At 42.6% G+C, this 19,849-nt stretch overlaps 1 protein-coding gene across 1 annotated transcript in view; it reads left to right on the top strand.

The window, feature by feature from the left end:
- The window catches only part of LOC110506650 (myosin-binding protein C, cardiac-type), a 38,506-nt gene that overhangs the window by 8,123 nt on the left and 10,534 nt on the right, over positions 1-19,849 (top strand). Inside the window, exons 2-18 of the mRNA XM_036963621.1 lie at positions 2,180-2,495; positions 5,047-5,214; positions 5,512-5,589; positions 5,746-5,894; positions 6,107-6,224; positions 6,409-6,457; positions 8,033-8,092; positions 8,228-8,230; positions 9,364-9,393; positions 9,667-9,836; positions 10,089-10,221; positions 10,447-10,449; positions 10,812-10,936; positions 11,151-11,256; positions 12,886-13,184; positions 16,954-17,280; positions 19,661-19,795. Of these exons, the coding sequence (XP_036819516.1) occupies positions 2,447-2,495; positions 5,047-5,214; positions 5,512-5,589; positions 5,746-5,894; positions 6,107-6,224; positions 6,409-6,457; positions 8,033-8,092; positions 8,228-8,230; positions 9,364-9,393; positions 9,667-9,836; positions 10,089-10,221; positions 10,447-10,449; positions 10,812-10,936; positions 11,151-11,256; positions 12,886-13,184; positions 16,954-17,280; positions 19,661-19,795 (2,002 nt within the window). The 5' untranslated portion in view covers positions 2,180-2,446. The remainder of the gene's footprint in view (positions 1-2,179; positions 2,496-5,046; positions 5,215-5,511; positions 5,590-5,745; positions 5,895-6,106; positions 6,225-6,408; positions 6,458-8,032; positions 8,093-8,227; positions 8,231-9,363; positions 9,394-9,666; positions 9,837-10,088; positions 10,222-10,446; positions 10,450-10,811; positions 10,937-11,150; positions 11,257-12,885; positions 13,185-16,953; positions 17,281-19,660; positions 19,796-19,849) is intronic.

Raw genomic sequence — 19,849 nt, forward strand, 5'->3', positions numbered from 1 at the left:
CTTTACTTTATATGGAGGAATTGGAGTGAAATGTAATATAAATAGGCCCAATAAATACACTGTTAAGGTTAAGGAGGAGATACCAGTCATCACTAGCCTGAAAAAATAAGCACACTTGGAAGCCCAGCAAAGGTGTAACATTCTTTCTATGCTCGCTTCACAACTAAAATAGTCTCACTAATCCCTCTACTGTGCTACCTGTGTCCCTGTCACTGGGGTCGCCTGCTGAGTGCATTTATTAGTGGGGCACATATGCATTCTGTATTTAAACCCTTAGGGTCATCTTGCTCTATGTGGAGGTCATTTCATTCGAGATGTAATGGGCTGATTGGAAACCATTCTCTGGTTAGAGGGTAATAAAACACCTGATACGACTCACAGAGAGGAGAAATGTATTAGACAATCAAAACCTCTCATTAACAACACATTGGATAGCTCTGATAGTAACCCACTGTAATGCAGAGATGATGGCAATGATAAAATCAGCATTTTCAGCATTTATCAATTTCAATTGATTCATTCAACTGAATTCAAGACTGTGGTACAATTAAGGCTCTATTCAGTGCATTCGGAAAGTACTCAGACCCCTTGACTTTTTCCACATTTTGATACTTTACAGGCTTATTCTAAAATGTATTTCATTTCCCCCCCCCTCATCAATCTACACACAATATCCCATAATGACAAAGCAACAGTTATTTATTTTTTGCAAATGTATTTTAAAAACCAATGGGAATATCACATTTACATAAGTATTCAGATCCATTACTCAGTACCTTGTTGAAGCACCTTTGGCAGCGATTACAGCCTCCAGTCTTCTTGTCTTCTTGACGCTACAAGCTTGGCAGACCTGTATTTGTGGAGTTTCTCCCATTCTTCTCTGCAGATCCTCTCAAGCTCTGTCAGGTTAGATGGGGAGTGTCACATCACAGCTATTTTGAGGTCGCTCCAGAGATGTTCGATTGGGTTCAAATCCGGGCTCTGGCTGGGCCACTCAAGGACATTCAGAGACTTGTCCTGAAGCCACTCCTGCGATTTCTTGGCTGTGTGCTTAGGGCTGTTTTCCTGTTAGAAGGTTAACCTTCGCCCCAGTCAGAGGTCGTGAGCGCTCTGGAGCAGGTTTTCATCAAGGATCTCTCTGTACTTTGCTCCGTTCATCTTTACCTCAATCCTGACGAGTCTCCCAGTCCCTGCCACTGAAAAACATCCACACAGCATGAATCTTCCACCACCATGCTTCACCGTAGGGACGGTGCCAGGTTTCCGCCAGATGTGATGCTTGGAATTCAAGCCAAAGAGTTCAATCTTGGTTTCATCAGACTAGAGAATCTTGTTTCTCATGGTCTTAGAGTCATTTAGGTGCCTTTTGGAAAACTCCAAGCAGGCTGTCATGTGCCTTTTACTGAGGAGTGGCTTCCGTCTGGCCACTCTACTATAGAAAGCCTGATTGGTGGATTGCTGCAGAGATGGTTGTCCTTCTGGAAGGTTCTCCCATCTCCACAGAGGAACTCTGGAGCTCTGTCAGAGTGACCATCGGGTTGTTGGTCACCCGATGGTCCCGATGGGGGTTCCAAACTTCTTCCATTTAAGATTGATGCAGGCCACTGTGTTCTTGGGGACCTTCAATGCTGCTGAAAGGTTTCGGTACCCTTCCCCAGATCTGTGCCTCGACACAATCCTGTCTCGGAGCTCTACGGACAATTCCTTCGACCTCATGGCTTGATTTTTGAGGGTCAACTTTTAAAACTTGATTGGAGTCCACCTGTGGCAAATTCAATTGTTTGGACATTAATTGGAAAGACACACACACACCTGGTGTGAAAAGTTTTAGAAACATCTCAAGGATGATCAATTTCAAGTCTCATAGCCAAGGGTCTGAATCGTACAATTTGTTTTATACATTTGCAAACATTTCTAAAAACCTGTTTTCGCTTTATTGAATACATTTTAGAATAAGGCTGTAATGTAACAAAATGTGGAAAAAGGTCACAATACTTTCTGAATGCACTGTATACCCTTATTTGTAATTTGTCTGAAGAGCTTCCTTTTGATAATGGAACTGCTATGGTGTATCATCATAGTGCACTTCAAAGGTTTTACATCACAATTTACTGCAAAAATCCATGACAAACTGGGCATCTTAAACTGAATTCTTTCATTCTGACCCATCCCTCTCGAGTCTCAACATTTGCCAAGAAACCAAAGACTCAGGTGGCAGAGGAAAGGGAAACAGTGGTTTTGAGACAGAGACAGGGAAGCCTGATGCGAAGGTGAGAAGGCAGAGCAACACAAAGGACCTTGCCTCTGGCGACAAGTATGTGATCAAGGCAGATGGAAACAAGCACTTACCATCCAAGCAGTTACCAAGGAGGACGGCACTGCCTATGCAGTGATTGCCGGTGGGTCAAAAGTCAAGTTTGACCTTAAGGTGAAAGAGAAAGAAGTCATGGAGGAAGTCAAATTGGAAGTGAAGGAGGAAGTGAAGGAGAAGGAAGGTGGGAGTCTGTTAGGGTGTAGATCTTTTTCCAGAGCCATACTCACCTATGAGCACAGTGTGAGGAGCACCGAGCACAGAGGCCACCAAACACCATAAACATGTGTTTTGAACACTGAGCACTGTTTGTTGCACTGCTGGTTGTTATCACCTCAATCACAGTCTGTTTTAGACAATTACTCAGTATGTTTCATTTCATCAAGCACAGAGCACAGTGTGTACTGTAACATTACCTACATAGTTGATCACACAGCAACCCTTTCAGCCTGGCAGTAGGAGCTGTGTGTGGTTTGATAAAATGCCTGGGGTCAGAGAGAGAGAGTGGCTGTGGAGAGCTCAGACTTGGAGCAGCTCCAGCCTGTCCAGGGCTGCTGTGATTCACATAAAACCCTCCCTGATGACCTTCACCCTGGCCTGACCCAAACAGATTGTTTCCTCGTGAGTAACCACAGCAGCAAGTGCTCAGGATAGATATCCACAAGAGGCATCTGACAGGAGATAACACAGTGCACATGGAAACTTGATCCATTCAAAGTTGATAAATGGAAATATTTGCAAGATAAGCTTAGACAAATGTGTAAAATAGGGACCTTGTAATAGTGGTAAGGGCAGAAATGTTGCTAGAGGCAGGCAGGTTCAGGTGCAGAAGTTGTGCTTTTATTTATGTCAATGGTGAGCCAGACATTCAATTGACAATATTGACAAAGTAATCCAAAATAGATCTTTCAAAACTTCTCATAACACTTATAATGAAAAACAAAATGCCTTGAGGCAGGCAAATATGTCTACTCCAGACTCAAGTTAGGGTATAACAGACTCACATCAGCCTCCTAACAATTACCGAAACTGTCCCCCAAAAACTAGAATAAACAAACAGGCGATTAGCTCCCCCTGGGACATACCTCTGTCAAAATGATAGTTCACCCATAACTGGTCATGTAAAATGCATATTCATTAATTAACCTACAGTGTGGAATAATAGTCTAAAGCAGACATAATAATCATCAGAACTTATTTAATTCACAGTCGAATCCTTCATAATATTGACGTCCTCGCAGGAAGGCCACCTACAACTATTAGAACGCACCCGCACACAAATACATTACAGATAGGCCCACTCAGAGCCATCTACCAAAAGATTGTCTATTATATTGACAAGATAGTTGATTGACCGCTCCAACAATGGAAATACATGTCCTTTAAAGATGGAAGGCAGGCAGGCAGGAAGAGGTGAGATCAGGTGGAACCATTCTAGCCAATGAGAGGGAAGATACTTGTATGAACAACAGGCCATAGAGATATACTGTATATCTGTGCCATTATAGAGTCTGTGACCATCTGGGCAGTGCCATTGAGGCTGTCTCCATTTTAAAGTAAACCATTTTCTTCTTCTTTATTGGCTGATTGCTCCCAACTCTTAGGAATCCCCACCTAATTGACAAATTTAAAATGGTGGAACCCTCAATGGCAATGTCCATGTTAAAACGGGTTATGTCCATGTTAAAACGGGTTATATCCATGATGAGTCCTCTATCTATCTCTATGACAACAGGCACAACTGATATAAAGTTGTTTTTTTCAAAGTTGCCGAAATGCCACGTGCATTCACTCATATTAGTGCATTCGTAACAACCTAACCATTACGGAACTTCTATTCAATCAAATAAGCCTCACGTAGCAAATGAGCAATTCCATTTTTTGTTAACCAAATTCAACACTCTCTCATTGACTACTGCACATTTGAAACAGATGGGGAGCGCCATGGACAAACAGCTAACAATCACTTTTTATGGAAATAAAATGATCTCTAGCCTTGTGAGTCTTGCAAAAGTCCATGTGCGCTATAAACATTGTGCCCACTCAGAGGTGAAGAAATAGTCAATGAAATGCAACAACATATCGTAGGCATACCAAACATTAATCAAAATGTGTGTAATGTTGCAAAAAACGGTAAGGGAATTACATTTTGTAACGCTAGCAATTACTGTACGTTTATATGTAACATAGATTTAACAAACATGTTTATCAATTTAGGAAGCAAAGCGCTCTCAACAAAGCGCTCTCAAATGTTAAGACATTTTATGAGTTAAGAGAACATGTGCAAAGGCTAAGCTTCACCACAAAATGTAACCCCTCGAGCATCCCATTGGTTCCTGCATGATGCCCCCTCTCGATCATCTCATTGGTTCCTGCATGAATGCCTCCCCCCAAGCATGCCATCTTCCTGCTTGTGTGACACTTTTGATATTGTATATTTCACAGGATTGTCTATGCAATTAAAATGTGAGTCAAGTGGAATTAAATTATTATCTGAGTTTTTCGGGGGTCCACCACCAAAGAACACCCAGCCAACTTGTCACAACTGTGGGAAGCATTGGAGTCAACATGGGCCTGGGGGGGGGGGGGGGGGGGGGGGGGGGGGGGGGGGGGGGTGTAATGCAACTCAGGATTCAGAAGGTGTTCTTAATGTTTTGTAGACTTAGTGTGTGTGGCCTACAGTCCGAGAAACATTCAGTTATATGAGTCTCTCATGGTAAATTCTTTGTTACCAGAGGAAGCCCAGGGTGGGGACACAGCAGCTCCAGATCCAGCTGCTACAGACACTTTAGCTCCAGCGGAGGCCCCAGCCCCAGCAGAGACACCTGCAGCAGCGGACACTACACTAGCAGCACCTCAGCCAGGTGCCAATGTACAGCCACATGACACTCCAGGATTTGATGGTTAGACCAATGTTTACAGATTGTTTCCACCGATCCTTTGAGCTACTGGATACACGCTTGTGGTGATGTTGTAGGGTCACAATGCATGACAATGGAGACATTGTGAGATACTTCACTGACAAACTTGTGCACTGCACTTGCCAGTATCACAATTTAGCTTTGTATCAGCCTTCACAGAGCTTCTGTGTAGAAAACCCCCCAACAAAAAACAGATGGTATAACTATCCTTGGTAGTTTACTTGCTCCCGGCTTCTCCCTTGCTTTGTCCTGTTTAACATTTTCCTGTTCCCTTCTCAGAAAGTCAAGCCCCTGACACGAAGACAGACCTCACTGGCCTGTTTACAGAGAAACCCCAGAGTGGGGAGGTCGCTGTGGGTGAGTGACACCATTACATTTGAGTAATTTAGCAGACTCTCTCCTCCAGAGCAACTTAGTGAGGAACAGCACCCCAGAGATCATAGCCATTCATGCAAGCCATTCATAAAGATGTTATGGGCATGTCAAGGCATGTTTCCCTACTGTTGTGTCCAGGTGAGAACATTAATTTTGTGGCTAAAGTGAATGCTGCTTCACTGCTGAAGAAGCCCACCATCAAGTGGTTTAAGGGGAAGTGGATGGACCTGGCTAGCAAGTCTGGAAAGAACCTGCAGCTCAAGGAGCTTTATGATCGTAACTCTAAGGTTAGACTTTTGTCCCATACATGAGCATGTTATAAACTGTTGTCACCAATGTGCAGTTCTGAACATCATGATACAAGAACAGGTTGGACACTGCAATGAGCTGTTAAAAGTTGTTCAGGAAAGTCCTAGAGATCGCCTTGCAAAAGACTTCAGAGGTTTTATGGTTTTGGCTGACATTATTATTACCAGGAATTTTGGACCTTTGTTTTCAGGTCTACACCTTTGAGATGCAGATCATTGCAGCCAAGCCCAGTTTCGCTGGAGCTTACAGGTGTGAGGTGTCATCCCGGGACAAGTTTGACAGCTGCAACTTTGACCTAACTGTGCATGGTGGGTGCCCTCACACAATACAATCACTAGGGGCAGCTTAACAGAAACTACAATTGTTCTTATTTTCTCCTTAGTGCCTTTCCTTGCTAAAGCGTACAGTAAATATCTGTTTTTTTTTTATAGTACCTGTGGTATAAAATTCAATGATAGAGAAGAGATAACTGATTATTCTATCATGTTTCAGAGGCCCGGGCTGTGGAAGGGTTTGACATCAGGGCAGCTTTCAGGCGCACGTAAGCTAAGAAAAAAAGTATCTGTGTGTGTGTGTGTGTGTGTGTGTGTGTGTGTGTGTGTGCGTGTGTGTGTGTGTGTGTGTGTGTGTGTGTTTGTCACTGGAGTTTGGTGGCACCTTAATTGGTGAGAACTGGCTCAAGGTAATGGATGGAGCTGAATAAATGGAATGGTATCAAATATATCAAACACATGGTTTAATGCCATTCCATTCTCTCTGTTCCAGCCATTATTATGAGCCCCCCCCCCCCCCCCCCCCCCCCCCCCCCCCCCCCCCCCCCCCCCCCCCCCCCCCCTCCCCCAGCAGCCTCTACTCATGTGTGTGTGTTCGTGTGTGTGCGTGAGAGAAAGTGAGAAGGATTGAAGGAAAAGTATATCAAGTTGTTATTTAGCAAGCTGTATCAACAAAACAACACAAATCAACTTTATACAATGGTATTATCTAAAGCATTTTTAGACAGCCCCAAACTAGCAGTCTGTGGATATTGTTGGATGGTTATTTAAATGCTCTTTTTTTGTATACATTATGTGCCAATACATAATAAGTAAATGGGGTGTAATAGTATCTTTACAGTCCTTTGGATATGTGAGAGAAATCACTATCTGGCAATGCCAACTTGTCAGGAGTGGAGCTACTAGGAAGACAAGTGTACCATCAGGAAGGTAGTGACGGTTTGCTGCAACTTGGGGGTTCATATCCAAACACTGGGGCCTCTGATTACCAAAAAGACTTCAGGGAAAGCTTTTCAGTCCCTCTTTTTCTCTGCTTTCCTTTTGGGTCAAACAGTGCCAGTTTATGGAAATATGTAACTTCCTTGCTGTGCTGAATTTTGAGAATACTGCCATGGTGTGAAAGAGACAAGGTTTGACCTAACTCATTTTAAAGAGACCACCATAGATGTTAAATACACTGGGTCATCCTTTAGCTTGACAGCTTGAACACTGTCATTGTGTCAACTTTGACAGAACCAGCTTCTGGTTTGGAGGTGAGAGAGTACAATCGTCTGGGTTAACATGCAGCTTAACAGCACACCAACTTTATATGTCACTCAAACTCTCTCTCTGATCTACCACGGGGTCTTTATCAAAACAGCGGAGCAAGCTGCACAAACAGTGAGCCGACGTAGTGAGTTTTGGTCTTGCCCCTGGTTTGATGGTATTGAAAGTGCCAGGATGTGTTAAGACACACAGGCTTTTCTGTGGCACTGGTTCTCCAGGGCTGTCGGATGAGAGATATCACTGGAGGAAGTCACCGCCGTGTGTTGTAATTCTACCACATAAACCACCAGGCCCTCATTTAATCCTGATCGCTCCAGAGATCAGAGGGAGGAGATGAACACTTCCAGCCACATTTAAAACGGCTTTCCTCTCCCTGAGATCCCTCATCACAATGATCAGTGTGGAATACAGATTTCATGGGGATTTTGATTTTGGCATCATTCGTGGGGGACAACATGTTTGCTGTTGTTTTCAAGGGTGCTGCTCATCTCTTATGGTGATGATGATAACCAAACTGTCAGAATACATTGCTTTGATGGGGTACTGACATTGTGTTATTGGCGCTGATATTTCTACAGCAGTGTGGATGGAAGTGAGGAAGCAGGAGAGTTGGACTTCAGTGCCTTGTTGAAGAAAAGGTGAGTGTGAATTATCTCTGATTATTTCAGAACAAAAAGTTGAGCAACATCATTATTTTCCAAATCAGTAAGCTTGTTTCTCTTGGGCATGTTATCTCACTGTGTCCATCTCTCTTTGTCACCCCCCCTATACAGAGAGTAAGTGACTACTACTAGTTTACCCAACAGATTGGATTAATGGACATGTTTTCCCAGTTACTTTTTCACTAACCTGAATTCAGGTCAGTCTTGCTGTCTACTCACAATGCATCTTGAGTCCTCCTGCTAATCTCACACTGGTCCCAAACTACTTTTGCCTAGCACACTCACATACCTTATACCCTGTAGAAGACTCTGTCACTTCTACCACACAAGCTAGAACACATTACACTATTAGATAAAAAGGTTCCAAAACAGTTCTTTGGCTGTCCCCATAGGAGAACCATTTTTGGGTCCAGGTAGAACCCTTTTTGGTTCCAGGTAAAACCCTTTTGGATCCAGGTAAAGCCCTTTTGGATTCCATGTAGAACCCTCTGTGGAGAGTGTTATATATGGAACCCAAAAGGGTTCTCTCTGGAACCAAATAGGGTTCTTCAAAGGGTTCTCTTACGGGGACAGCAAAAGGACCCTTTTAGGTTGTAGATGGCACATTTTCTTCTAAGAGTGCAGGAGATTTAGCACACATCTGAATGCAATAGAAGCTTTCACAACACTTTGTGGTCTGCATCTCTTTCTTCCCTATGCGTGTCACTGCATCATCACAATGAGTCATTACTGACTCTCCAGACCTTCCTTCGATATCCAGTCACAACTCCGCCTGTTTTCAAAGCAATAGTTTATTTCCGCCCCATCACACACAAACATTGTTCCATCTCACTCAATGTCAAACCCATCTCCTAGTCTAGTGGATTTCATGCCCTGGCATTTACCTTGATGTCATGCATTGACCTATACTGGCAAGCACATTGTTTTAGGGTCTCTTGTTTGTTGAAAATGTGAATGTTTTTTTCAAAATTCATAATGCAGTATAAATTATTCTGATTTGATGTTCTATATAATTCTGATTAATCGGAATTCATTTTCAATATTTTACAATAGCTGTGACACTTTTCTGCATGTCTGCAGACCATTGCAGCAGAAATTATATTTGTTGTAGTTGTTGTGCTTGTTTGCGGTCTTCATGGGTGGGTTCTAGGGTGCTATAATTCGGTTTTGGGTACTGCAATGTATATTTGATGTGTGTATTAATCTGTTTGGTTTGTCGCTTGGGTTCTGCTTCGGAATGAGTGCAGCAGTTTTCTTAAAGGTTCACCAGGTCATCGGTAAGAAACAATTGTTGTCGATGTAATAATATGCTTTCTGACTGTTATGTGAAGACTGCAATGAGTTTTTGAGTGAAACCTGAATGCAAATGTGACTTAGAAAATTGTAATGGAAAATTGCAAGTAATGAAGAAAATGTATAAGTAGGCCTATTGAGCATGGATAGACCTAACTGTTACTGTGCATGGTCGGTAATGTAGCCTAATGATAATGCTAAGTGATGGCTTCAGACAGTGGCTTACCTTGTCCCCTTGTCCCCTCTTTCTGTGCCAGTGCCTCTAAGTCCCAGGTCAAAAATGAGCCTGATGAGGATGTATGGGAAATCCTCCAGAAGGCTCCAGCCAGTGAGTATGAGAAGATCGCCTTCCAGTATGGCATAACAGACCTGCGTGGGATGTTGAAGAGGCTGAAGAAGATGAAGAAGGAGGAAAAGAAGAGTGAAGGTTGGTATCTCTATCTTTGTGAAACCAACACTTATCCTTCAGCTCATACACTATGCATCCTGAGATTGAACCCGTCCTAAAATGGACACCGCAAATACCCATTTAGGTACTCATCCCTTCAGTCATCCCTCCATGCAAGCCTCCATTGTAGAAGCTAGCTACTGTATCTGTATTTACAGCTAAATGTTACCTCTGCAGATCAGTATTGTTAACTATAGGAAAAGTAATTGCTCACGTGTCTGTGTCTCCCAGCTTTCCTAAAGAAGCTGGACCCTGCCTACCAGGTAGAAAAAGGGCATAAAATGAAACTATGCATTGAGGTGGCCAATGAAGACGTAGATGTAAAATGGCTGAAGAATGGGCAAGAGATTCAATCAACTGGAAGGTAGCCATCAGCAGAGAGGGTTTTCTGAGCTTGCATTCAATTAGAATGAATTACTGATGTACCATCTCTTACAAATGTGTGTACAACACATGCTTATTCAGCAACTCAACAATACAATTAGCTATCTCTCAGATTGCTATATTATGTCATGCTAACGTTCCTCTTCTCTCCCCCGACACAACACATGGATGGACTGTGCTGATCTTGCTGACCTTTCATGAACAGCAAGTAAGTACTTTCATCTTGTCAAGCAACACATTGAGATTGTTTTGCTAGGTACGGACAGTAGCAAAGGGCTGAAATAAGCTAGACAGGAATACGACTGTCAACCATTGTAAATATGGAAGCTTTTTGGGGTCTCCACACTGCTGTGTACTCTGAAAACATGATGATGACTGATGTTAAACTGTTATGCTATCAACCAATTTACCAACTATCGATACAATGTATCATCAACAGGAAGAGTGTTACACAGAAGGCTATTGTGGTTTGAATGTTGTCTATATCTGTCAATAAGGAACATTTATTTTATTATGAAAGGTGCTGGTGAATAATTGAGTGGATAATGAAGGTTCTTGTCCATCTACCAGGTACATCTTTGAGAGTGTTGGCAACAAGCGATACCTCACCATCAACCACTGCTCACTGTCAGACGATGCCACATACACTTGTGTGGTCGGAGATGAGAAGTGCACCACAGAGCTCTTTGTCAAAGGTGCATGTGAGACAACTGAAAGTGGAAAATCAACGGTCCAACATCAATGTTTCGTTTGTACACCAGTTTGAATGCATTTCACACTCACATTATATTTGTGCCTGCGTGATGCCTAAGGTAGCATCATAACACAACAAGGGAAATATGATTATTTGCTAAAGTGCCTGGTGGTATAATGGTGGTTCTTACTGTTTCTTTCTCTGTGTGTCTGCAGAGCCTCCTGTCACTATTACAAGTCATCTGGAGGACCAGATGGTCATGAAGGGTGAGCGGGTGGAGTTAGAGTGTGAGGTGTCAGAAGAAGGGGCTACTGTCAAATGGTAAGACGTTCCCTCAACCCACAAATCAAACTCAAACACTTCCATACCATAGAAGGTGTGAGGAGGTTAACAATGGGTGCCATACCAGACAGTATTTTAAGATTTACAAAGTGCCAAGTCCCTGACCGAGGACATCAAAAGCATGGTCTGGCATACTGTTCACATTACGTCACTTCACAACAACTCGGATAGACACAACAGATGGCTGTAATAACTGATATGGTGACATTGTGGTACATTAGGTTTCATATAGGAAATTGCTGTATTTTGTGTTTCCCTTGTTAGAATTAATCCACACATCAGATATTGGTTTGAGGATAACATTATTCTGGTTGTAAGGGTTGAAACAGATGTAGTTTTTGAGTCTGCGCTGCATGGTGCACATTCCTCACATGTCCGGTAGATGGCATTTGTGTCGCTCATGGCTTTAACGTGTTAGTCACCCCCAGGCCTGCTGACCTTCCTGTCACAGTGTCTCAGGTACAGTGTCTCTGTCAAAGGGCTGGGCTATATATTACAGTGTCTCTGCCAAAGGGCTGGGCTATATATTACAGTGTCTCTGTCACAGTGTCTCAGTCACAGTGTCTCTGCCAAAGGGCTGGGCTATATATTACAGTGTCTCTGTCACAGTGTCTCAGTCACAGTGTCTCTGCCAAAGGGCTGGGCTATATATTACAGTGTCTCTGTCACAGTGTCTCAGGTACAGTGTCTCTGCCAAAGGGCTGGGCTATATATTACAGTGTCTCTGCCACATTGTCTCTGCCACAATGTCTCTGTCACAATGTCTCTGTCACAGGGTCTCTGTCACAGTGTCTCAGGTACAGTGTCTCTGCCAAAGGGCTGGGCTATATATTACAGTGTCTCTGTCACAGTGTCTCAGGTACAGTGTCTCTGCCAAAGGGCTGGGCTATATATTACAGTGTCTCTGCCACATTGTCTCTGCCACAATGTCTCTGTCACAGGGTCTCTGCCACAGGGTCTCTGCCACAGGGTCTCTGCCACAGTATCTCAGTCACAGTATATCTGCCACAGGGCTAGGCTGGATATTACAACATGCAGTAAATTATCAGCCACATGAAAGGTCACACAGGGCTGTTAGCACGTCCCCTGTCCTTTGGCGGGAAAGCAATTGTGAATTATGGTCACCCATCCAAAATACAACATTGTGCTCTTCCTGGAATTGGGCCTAACCATGGGCACATAAATAAACATCTATCCGCCAATTTGTTTCTTTGGGCAAACATACAGTATCAGATTGCAATGATACCACTGTTAATTAATACCTGTGCAACTGTGCCTTCATTGGTGAAAATTAAATAGTTGTGGTAAAGTGATGACCATTCAGAAAAGTGACATTGAGAACATTTGTCAGTGCCGATTTGTAATGCAAAATGGCTGACAGTGTTACATCGGCAACTCTGTAACACATTCACTAGATACTGTCTAACATAACCTCAAATCAAAGCTGTTATAGTGACACCTCTGACTGTTTATAAAGTCTTTATATAGTGTTGCTTAATAGATATATATATATATAGAAATGTTGATGTAGAAATGTAGATTCAATTAATCAGACAATAATGGAGAATTTGAGACTGCTAGTGCTCATGTGGTGCTCCGTCTATGCAGGGAGAAAGATGGTGTGGAGCTGACAAGGGATGAGTCCTTCAAGTACCGCTTCAAGAAAGATGGGCGCAAGCACGTCCTCATCATTAATGAGGCAACTAAGGAGGACTGTGGCCACTACACAGTTAAAACCAATGGTGGTGAATCTATGGCTGAACTCATGGTGTCGGGTAAGTGCTTACGTCAGACAACACAACAGATTGAAATACATCTCTGCTCAACAATGTTGAACATGATAGCTAGTATCCGGGGGTCCAACCACCTGCAGTCCATAAAGCATGTCCAGTTTAAAGACAGACAAAGCAATCTTTGAACTATAGTACTGGGCTGAAGATTAAAAAAACAGAAAAACAATGTGAATCATCTTCCTCACCCTTCACCGAGACACAGCCTGCTCTTATGTTCCTGTCACTCCAAGCAAGCCCCTGTTCTGCCTAACCTTGAAACATGGCTGCCCATGCCATCAAACATGTCACTATGTCAAGGTTACAGCACAAACACAAGTCTGTCGAAATACCAGCTAAAGTTAGAAGACATGGCCCATATATTTTATCTGAAGGTTACAGGCTGGCGCAGGTGACCTTCAATTGTCTATATGTGTCTTTGTCTCTGTCTCTGTCTCTCTCTCTCTCTCTCGCACTCTCTCTGTCTCTCAGTATGGGTTCTGTCTCTCTCTGTTTTCTCTCTCTGTTTTCTCTGTGTTCTCTCTCTCTCTTTCTCTCTCTCTCTCTCTCTCTCTCTCTCTATATATATATATACATATATATATTCTGTCCTGTTGTACTGCGTGTTTAATTTCTTCTGTATATCTAATTCTATGCCTATGCCTATGCCAATAGGTGTATATTTATAGGGATATTAAAAAAAGATAGGGAATACAGCAAGCTAAAAATGTTGTCCTATTCCAGCGAGCATAGAGAATCAACCCACAGGAGACGTGGTAGAGACGTTGGATGATGACCATTCAATGAAAACGAACGTAGGAGAAAATCTAAACCAACGTAGGACAAAAGTTAAATAACAACATTAATTTAAACCATTACGTGATTGAACAACAACCATCAATTAACAACGTCACTTCAGCATTTTCAACTGTGACAGAACCTTAGCCATGTCATTATGACATCTAAAAACACACATTCTCCACCATCTCTTAACTAAACATCAGTTTAAGTTTTACAATCCTAACATGGCCATAAATGCTCTGTCATTGATGTCAAGAGCTGCAGAGTGCAGACATTGGTTTTGCTGTCCTAAAGTTAGACCTGCAATTTTTTGGGGAACATTTTGGATGTAGATGTACAGTACCAGTCAAACGTTTGGACACACCTACTCCTTCATGGGTATTTCTCTATTTTTACCATTTTAGAATAATAGAATAGAATAATAATAGTTATATAATAATATATATTTCATATTTGAGATTCTTCAAAGTTGCCACCCTTTGCCTTGATGACAGCTTTACACGCTCTTGGCATTCTCTCAACCAGCTTCACCTGGAATGCTTTTCCAACAGTCTTGAAGAGTTCCCACATATGCTGAGTACTTGTTGGCTGCTTTTCCTTCGCTCTGCGGTCCAACTCATCCCAAACCATCTCAATTGGGTTGATGTCAGGTGATTGTGGAGGCCAGGTCATCTGATGCAGCACTCCATCACTCTCCTTCTTGGTCAAATAGCCTTTTTTGGTTACTACATCATTCCAAAATGCGTTATTTCATAGTTTTGATGTTTTCACTATTATTCTACAATGTAGAAAATAGTAAACAATAAAGAAAAACCCTTGAGTGTGTAGTTGTGTCCAAACCTTTGACTGGTACTGTCTATAAACAGACATGTATGTTTGTATATATACTTTTATTAAACCAAAACAAATTCAAATCACATTTTGTTTTCCACATGGGCCAAGCACAAATACAACCTCATCATAAAATGCTTACTTAGGAGCCCTTTAACAACAATGCAGGGTTTTTAAAAAATGAAGTAAGAATTTTCTGCTACATGGACAAAAGGAAAAATAATAACACAATAAAATAACTATAATGAGGCTATATACAAGGGGTACCGGTACTGAGTAAATGTCCAGGAGTACGGGTTAGTCGCGGAATTGAGGTAATATGTACAGTACATGTAGGTAGGGATAATAAACAGAGAGCAGCAGCAGCGTATGTGGAGTGTGGTGGAATGTGAATGTATGTCTGTGTGTGTGTGGCGTCAGCGCCTCATACAATCAGGTCATTAAAAAATGCAAACAGATAGGAGTCAGCTTTCAAAACTTGTTGGTGTAAACTTTGAGCGGTGGAGAATGATTCATGGGCTGGATGGTCATCGTATAGGCGCGTGCTCTGGTGGGGCCAGGTCAGCAAAAGGTATCAGTCACTCGCCAGTCATATGATTATGTTTACATGCACACTAATAATTCGATATTAAATTTATTATGGCAGTAGGACCAGTATGGTAATAGTCAGGTAAATACCTTACTCTTAATCGGCATAAGGTCAAAATCGAAGTAAACATACGCCAATTAAAACACCAGGTTTTCTAAGCAATCTTTTGAATTATTAGGACATGTGTAAACGGCTTAATCAGAGTTTCAGCAGTGCATTTAATCTGCACAAGTGCCAGCACCAGCAAGCGGAATCATCCCTCTTATGCGCGAGGGAAGTTACCACAAGAGGGCACAGTGGTCTGAAAGAATGTATCTTTACAACGCAATCATGTATTATGCCAAATCAATTAAATTAAACCATTACTTATGAGAAACAATTCACCTCACATACTGTAACCTAACACAGCCTGAGCTAGCCCATGTAGATGAATAATGCAGAGAAGTAATGACCTGTGTGTGCAAACTGAAAGTATGCATCTTCGGAATAGTTTTCACATACAAACTGTATATGTCCGGACTCAGAATCAAATAGGCTTCCCAAAATAACATGGTCAATGTGGTAGAATGTTTATTTTGATTGGTGATTTTGTGCATTTATTAAAGTTCCTTCAGGTAGCCTGATTTCAGATGTGTCCATGTAAACAGGATTATTAGGGAAATCGTTATTCTTGCATTGCATGTAAACATTTTAATCAAACTATTATATTCATCTGACTATTCACAATAATCGTACTATTGTGTGCAAGTATTGTCACACGGTCACATAACACAACTTTTGTCCTGGCAGAGATGACTGATTTACACTCACACTGACCTGCTGTGAGCTGACCAAGGAACATAAACAGAGCATAAAAACAGACGAAACAACCCCATTGTTCTGACTGCAGCTACATACCTGTATTCTCTGAAGATAATGTTGATATTACTTCCTTGATAACACAGTTGCATTAATGTCACAAAATTCCCAATATAATGTATAAAGTTGTATGTATTTTTAAAAGTATTTTAATTGAAAATGTGCAAAACTGTTTTCATCTTGAAGTATTGACGTCAGTGCGGTCTATCACTAAAGTGAATTGTCTTGGGGGTTTGGCTACTGAGAGTTAAGTTTACATATCCCCTAAGCCATGTAAGGTCTGCTATGCAATCACAACAACACATGGTCATCTTGAGATTTGGTTCCCATGGCATGCAGACTTGTGCTTGTAAGGAAAACATGTTTGGGTAGACGCTGGCTAAAATAAGACTGGAGGTGTTTTCAGGACAGAAATCAGAGTCTGGTGGAATTAAGGGGCTCTCTTTTGCTTTGTCTCTTATTCTATTACCTTGGGTCCCCTTCTACCTTCTCCGGGATGTGAGTGTGAACATCGAGGTATCCGGACGGACCCATCTCTCGTAAGACAGCTGATTAGGAAACTATCCGTGGCATCCCCCTCTATAAATAATGGCATGTAAGCGCACGGCGGGGCTTGGACCAGCTGCTTAGAACACAGGGGCTAGCTGCTACTGTTGAGGCTGCTCTGGGAGGACATTGACCCAGCTGAACTGCTGCTGTCGAGTGCTATTACTGAGGCAGAACAGAAAGAGAGAGACAGAGAGAGGAGCAGCAGCAGAGTAGATTGAGGCGTGTGGGAGACAAGGAACAGGAGGAGTACGACAAACTCACTTCGAACAGCACTATCTTAACCTTATTCAAGGATGACCAAGCCAATGCTGCCAAAGACGGCCGAGAAGAAGCCGGCGACGGAGGAGGTTCCAGTGGATGGTGCAGTAAAGGCACCGACAGAGGGGGAGGCCAAGCCAGAGGCAGCAAATGAACCAGCCCCAGAGACCCCTGTTGAGCCAGCAGCACCCGCAGCAGAGCCAGTCCCAGCAGAAGGAGCCCCAGCTCCGGCACCCCCAGCTGAGGATGGGGCCTCTTCAGCAGAAGGAGACCCACCAGCCGATAGAGCTCCCCCTGCAGAGCCTGCCCCGGCACCAGAGCCCGTACCAGAGCCGGAACCTCCAAGGAGTAGGCAGATTTATTTTCCTCTAAGCTAGGGTCAACTATTAGGGGCATGGTTTGTGCTGTAATAAATACTGCGTTTTCTTTAATGATGATAATAAGATAGAAGGTAAACCCTGGCTGTGGTTTCTGTGGTTCTGTTCTCCTTTTTACTGTTATTGTAAGGGGCAATATAAGTAGGAACGGACAGTGCCACCTTCATTGGTAAATCAGAGATGTTTGTTGTTTAATGTATATTTTGTCTCTCTGTATTAAAACTCACAGGCGCAAAAGAGAAAAAAAAGTTTTCCACTAACAGACTTTCCTGTGTTGTTGTTTGTGTATTGGCTAAAAATATGAAAAGGATGTTTATCAAAGTATTATGTTTGCTGTGTTCCTGTACTGCCCGTAGACGCCGGTTGGTCTTTCCCATTCAGCCCCTTCAAACACAGACTGACCTCTGACCTCTAGTACGTGCCTACATGGCCCCCTTTCTGGTTAACCTGTGACATGGGCTCGGGGGCAAGGCAACTCTGTAACTCAACCTCTGATGGCTGTCAGCTTGAGCTTATTTTAGGCTGCTTTTGCAGGTTGTCTCTGTGTGCTAATGTGTTGTTACATACAAACTGTTTATGTGGTACAAATCAGCTATGACAAGACACAAATTACAAATGACCTCAGTTCTCTCTCTTGATATTTGGAGGATTATTCATGAAATAAATCTTTAGACTCTTGGATGTAAATAAAAAATGTGTGAGATACTCTCCATTTGTTTCTCCATTGTTATTTACCCATTTTCTAAGAAAAATGGTGACTTGAACATGACATTAAGATTTATAGGGACTGAATGGTTTCCATAGTAGCAGTGATGCAGCTAGTCTAGTATTGCAGCCTTGTCTCATAGACTAGACGTAACACAGTAAAGGTAAATCCAGAACACTGATATTAGTATGATATGTCACGTTTGGTATGGTGACCACAGGAGGTTGGTGGTACCTTAATTGGGGAGGACGGGCTCATGGTAATGGCTGGAGCGGAATAATTGGAATGGTATCAAATACATCAAACACGTGGTTTCCATGTGTTTGATGCCATTCCTTTTACTCTGTTCTGGCCATTATTATGAGCCGGCCTCCCCTCAGCAGCCTCCACTGATGGTTACATAAGACAGATGGTTACTTAAGGGGAAAAAAAAGTTGGGTGGTTGGTCGGGGTAGATGGGTAGGCATTTAACACAAACGTCTAGCAACCCAAAGGTTGTGAGTTTGAATCTCATCATGGATAACTTTTGCATTTTAGCAACTTTTCAACTACTTACGAATGTTGAGCTACTTTGCAACTAAGCATGTTAGATAACCCTAACCACAACCCTTTTAGCTAACCCTTCCCCTGATCTAACCCTTTAACCTAACTCATAAACTTAACCTTAACCCCAAACCATAATCCCTAGCCAAGCTAAAGTTAGCCAGCTAGCTAACGTTAACTCCCCAGCCACCTAGCTAGAATTTCTAACATATCATACGTTTTGCAAATTCGTAATATATTGTACGTGTCGCAAATTCATAACACATTGTTCATTTTTAGACATTCGTAACATGTAATATGAATTGTAATTAGTAAACATGTCATATGAAATGGGTAATGGACATCCACAAATGAATACATACCATCCTAAATGGAGTGGCTTGGATTTGCGTACAGAATAATACAAAATGCTCTAAGACCAGGTTGAAAGCCCTGTCCAGCATTTACATTTTTCTTGATTTAACTAGGTAAGTCAGTTAAGAACAAATTCTTATTTACAATGACCAGCCAAACCCGGACGACGCTGTGCCAACTGTGCGCTGCCCTATGGGACTCCAAATCACAGCCGGTTGTGATACAGCCTGGATTCAAATGTAGTGACACCTCAAGCACTGAGATGCAGTGCCTTAGACCGCTGTGCCACTCGGGAGCCATTTGGGAGCCTGCAAGGTCCATACTAAATCTCCAATGTGCTAGCTCCATGTCAGCTAGCCTGCAGGGGAGCTTAACACATGAGTTGTGGTAAGGTTGGAGATACTGTATTTCAGGAAGTGACTCATGCTTTTATTGGAGGACCCTAGTTTACATGGCTGTTACTTGTAGCAACACTACACTTTATCTGCAGCGAAGTTAAGCTGCCTTGATGCTGAGGCATCAGTGACAGGTAGCAGTAAATCCACAATAAAAAATATCCTGCCTTGACGCCTGCTGACACTGAAATATTTCATTCTGTTTTGCAACATGTCTTCTTTACAGTCACATACTGTGACATAACATATGTAGCTATTGATGTCTTTTTTGTTGTCATTTATTTCTTATTTAGACTAGAATAATGTTGCTGATCTCCCTCTCTCTTCCTTTCTTGTGTCCCTCTCTCTCTAAGCCCCAACCAGTGAACCTGTCGGCCTGTGCGTGGATGACATCAGTGACACTACCGTCTCACTGAAGTGGAGAACCCCGGAGCATCTGGGCTCGTCTGAGCTGGATGGCTATGGGGTCGAGTACTGCAAGGAGGGCTGTGAGTACTGGGGTCCAGGAGGGTCTGGCATTCAATATTTTGATCCCTGACACA

Source organism: Oncorhynchus mykiss, chromosome 26 (genome assembly GCF_013265735.2).
Source record: "Oncorhynchus mykiss isolate Arlee chromosome 26, USDA_OmykA_1.1, whole genome shotgun sequence".
NCBI lineage: Eukaryota > Metazoa > Chordata > Actinopteri > Salmoniformes > Salmonidae > Oncorhynchus > Oncorhynchus mykiss.